General features: G+C 52.3%; 1 protein-coding gene across 7 annotated transcripts in view; it reads left to right on the forward strand.

The window, feature by feature from the left end:
• The first annotated feature begins 889 nt into the window (after positions 1–889).
• The window catches only part of Unkl (unkempt family like zinc finger), a 45,429-nt gene continuing 42,220 nt past the window's right edge, over positions 890–4,098 (forward strand). For 4 of the 7 annotated variants that reach the window (XM_004627908.2, XM_023711727.1, XM_023711726.1 and 1 more), the window contains exons 1-2: positions 890–995; positions 1,954–2,163. In XM_004627908.2, coding sequence (XP_004627965.1) covers positions 919–995; positions 1,954–2,163 — 287 coding nt within the window. In that variant the 5' untranslated portion in view covers positions 890–918. Of the gene's footprint in view, positions 996–1,031; positions 1,085–1,953; positions 2,164–4,098 lie in introns of those variants that run through there. The other 3 variants (XM_023711729.1, XM_023711730.1, XM_023711728.1) reach the window with 3 other exon arrangements.

Raw genomic sequence — 4,098 nt, forward strand, 5'->3', positions numbered from 1 at the left:
TATTTTTTGGTACTGAGACTTAATTTCAAGATTTAAATGTTTGTAGAGGTAATACTTCATTGAGAAAATGTGAACATACGCATCCTATCAAAAATGGTAATTTTTATTTTACTATATTATTTAAGACGCGTGTGGGCCCAGGATTTAGCTCGAAGGCGCAGCAGCTGCCTGGCAAATGCAAAGCCCTGAGTTTTGAGTCCTGGTACCAATAAATAATTAAAATAACAACACATACTTGGACCAAATTGAATTTGGTATTCTTTAGTTTGGTGTTTCTAACAATGGAATAAATTATTTTCCCTAAAAGTCAGGACCTTGCCTTCCAGCCATACTTCTTTCAAGACAGATCGCTGGCAGGTATTACAAGTTGGAGCTCAAAAAAGGAAACCCTCGATACACCTGCCAACTCGATGTTGCACGGTTTTTGCATCTAAGATGTATCATACTACATATTTGCAAATGAATACACTCAGCCCCAGGTTTTCCTTCCTAGACTCCTCCCCCGGGTTAAGTCGTCACCTTGTGCATCTCTAACCACTGCACCGGTTTCAAAAGTATCTCTGTTGAGATACAATTTATCCACCGAAAGCGCACAATTAAGTGTTTAAGTGGCCATCACTAACATCTAGTTTTAGGCCTTTTCCTGCTAGAAGCAAGGGTGTCAAGGAGCCGTCACGCCCACGCCCACGCCCACGCCAGAGCGGTGCACCAGCAGACGTGTTCGCGCTCGAGTTTGCGCTGCGTACGCGCGCTGCGCGTTCTAGTGTCCCAGCGTCTGGCCGCGGCGCGCGGGGCGGGGGCGTGGCGGAGCGGGGCGTGGCCGGCGCGGTGGGGGGCACAGGGGGCTCGGCGCGGGGGGGAGATCCGGAGGCGGGGGCGCCGGCGCTGCGCATGCGCGCTACATTGTTTTGACTGAAAATGCCGTCGGTTTCGAAAGCGGCGGCGGCGGCGTTGAGCGGGTCCCCCCCGCAGACCGAGAAGCCGACCCACTACAGGTCAGTGCCCAGCCCGCCGCCGGCGCCGCCCAGTAGCCGGGGAGCGCCCTGCGCGCTCCCGGCCTGGGCTTGGGGTGTCGCGGCAAAAGGTGCGCCCCTCGCGCCTTCGCCCCCAGCCGTCGGGCTCCGGTGCGGGTCTCGGCCTTGGTGGGCCACGCCGTCGGGACGCGAGCCGCCGCGCCTGGCTCGGGCGGTGGACCCGAGGTCGGGGGATGGGCGCGCTCCTGGACACGCGAGTCGGCGCGCCTGTGGCTGCGATCGGGAAGCGGGCCCCGGGCTTGGGGTACGGGCAGCACCTGGTCTTGGGATAGGCGTGCGATCCTGTAACTCAGGCGCCAAAGCCTCGGGTCGGGGGGCGGCGCCCAGAGTCTAGGGTGGCTCCAGGGCTCGGGGCAGGAGGCCGCGCGGGCTTGGGGTCGGCGTTTGAGATTGTGGGTCGCGGGGCCGCGCCTGAGGTTGGGAGTCGCGTCCGCAGTGGGGATGGAATTGCACCTGGGGAACATCTGGAGTGGGAGTGGGGGGCTTGCACCTGGGACTGAGGAACCGCGCCTGGAGTCGGGAAGGTCGCGCTTAGGGCGGGGAACAGTACCTACGATCTGGGGAGCGCGCCCTGGTGGGGTCGGCTTCTGGAATCGTCTGGGGTTTTGGGGGGGGGGCGTTGTTGCTGGATGGAGGACTGCTGCTGGGGTCAGGGAACCGCGCATCTGGGGGCTGGAAAGTCGGGCTGGGGCAGGGAGATGGTGTCTGGGGGCTGGAAGATCGCCCCTGGGGCCGGGGCTTGTGTCCGGGGCTTGGGAGGTCGCGCTTGGGGTAGGAGACCGGATGGAGGTGGGTATGGCCGTCTGGGGTTACCTGGGTTCTGAGAGGGGGGTGTCACACCTTTGGGACCCTGCCCAGCCCACAAGTCTCGGGGCCGCCCGACGGCGGAGGCGACCCGCAACGCTGTTTGTCGTTTTAGGTATCTAAAGGAGTTTAGGACAGAGCAGTGCCCCCTGTTTGTGCAGCACAAGTGCAGCCAGCACAGGCCATTTACCTGTTTCCATTGGCATTTCCTAAACCAGCGCCGCCGCAGACCGCTCCGCAGGCGCGATGGCACCTTCAACTACAGCCCCGATGTGTACTGCTCCAAGTACGACGAGGCCACCGGCCTGTGCCCCGACGGTGACGAGTAAGTGGGGCTCCTGTGGGCCACTGGAGGGTGCCTCTCGCTGGATGGGGTTTTGAACCTCAGTGCCAGTGCGCTGCTCATGTGGCATCTCTGACTGGAGGAATGTATTTACAATTCCATCTCCAGTGATGGGTGGTCAGTTACCCATTTGTAAGCCAATTTGGATCTTTAGGGTTTTTATAGGTTTGATTTTTTTTTTTTTTTTTTTTCCTGGTCTTTTTGAGATAGGATCTCACTTTAGGATCCTTTCAAGGTGGCTTTGAACTCTTTGCCAGGAGATAGCAACTGAGACTAGTGTGGTGGCGTGCCTGTAATCTCAGTGCTTGGGAGGCAGTAAACAGGAGGATCACTATGAGTCCAATCTATGTAGTGAGACCCTGTAGAAAGCTTTGTACTCCAGGCTGGCCTGAAAGTCAAGTGATCCTCCTGCCTCAGCCTCCTAAGCGCTGGGAACAGGGTGGCATTACCACACTCTGAATGTTTTTAGTTTTTTTGAGACCAGATCTCACTTTGTAGTTCAGGTAGCCTTACACTCATTACTATATGTAGCCCAGGATTACCACTAACTTGTAGATCCTCCTTTCTCAGCCTCCTGAGTACTTGACTTACAGATATGTGCAGCCATACAGCATAGGCCAATTTGGGAGGATTATGTGTGTTGTAGGAATAATTTGTGTTGTTAAAGGCAATTTGACTTCAATTCCCACTCTTGATTCCTACTCAGTCCTTCAAATTTTCTTCCTTAGAGCTACCCCTTAGGAGAGACAACTCTCAGGCTTAGGACTACTGTGCAGTAGCATGTGCTCACACTATAGAAGTCCCTAGTGTTAACCTTCTTTCTGTTTATGCATTTTAATTTTTAACCAAGTTGATAGGAAAGTTATCTTATTTGCAGACTCATTTACATAACACCTTCAAAGCTTGAGAAATCAAGTTTTGTTTCTTTTTTTTTAAACTAGTTTCTTAATGGTGTTAGCAAAGAAGTCTATTTTGAAGTATAGACATAGGGAAAACCCAAGTCAAACTGCATTCAAAGAATGGTAGAGCAGGATGTTTTGCCTTCCTCTTGTGGGGTGTTTGGAACGAGGAAGGGTGGCTCAGTTGTACCTAAAAGTGAGGTGGCAGGCTCTCTTAAAAGGGATCTGATTTTATTTTATTTTATTAATTTATTTATTTTTTGGCAGAACCAGGGATTGAACTCAGGCCCTTGAGCTTGTCAGGCAAGCACTTATTTTATTTTATTTTATTTTTTTTAATTTTTAAAAAAGTTATCTATCTCTATCTATCTATCTATCTATCTATCTATCTATCTATCTATCTATGTATCTATTTATTTATTTGGTACAGGGTCTCTCTATGCAGCTCAGACTAATAATGCTCCTCCTGTCTCAGCCTCCCCAGTGCTGGGATTACAGGTGTGCGCCACCACCCCCGGTTTCTGGTTTTAGTGGCTGGCACAGCATACTTGGGTTCTGGAGGCAGCATGATATGCTATCTCTCCAGCCCCAAAGCTTTCTACAGGGTCTCACTACATAGATTGGACTCATAGTGATCCTCCTGTTTACTGCCTTCCAAGCACTGGGATTACAGGCAGCCACCACACTAGTCTCAGTTGCTATCTCCTGGCATGGCACGCTGGGGATCGAAACCTGGTCCCTGTGCCTGCCTAAGCAGGTGCTTTAGTCTGCTGAGCTCTCTGGGGGTCCCCCAGAAGCTTAGACTTTAGACTCTGGCTGGATGGTGATCATCTTAAAAATTGTAACACTCCCTGGTGAGGATACCAAATGAGTATATAGTAGCCACTAACATACCATGAGGCCTAAATTCAAAAATACTGTAGCCAAGCCAGGCATGTGGTGCACCCTTCTAATGCAGCACTCTGGGAGGCAGGAGGATCACAAGTACAGATACAGCCTGGGCAGCTCAGTGATTTAG

The sequence above is a fragment of the Octodon degus genome, unplaced genomic scaffold (assembly GCF_000260255.1).
Source record: "Octodon degus isolate 3935 unplaced genomic scaffold, OctDeg1.0 scaffold00021, whole genome shotgun sequence".
NCBI lineage: Eukaryota > Metazoa > Chordata > Mammalia > Rodentia > Octodontidae > Octodon > Octodon degus.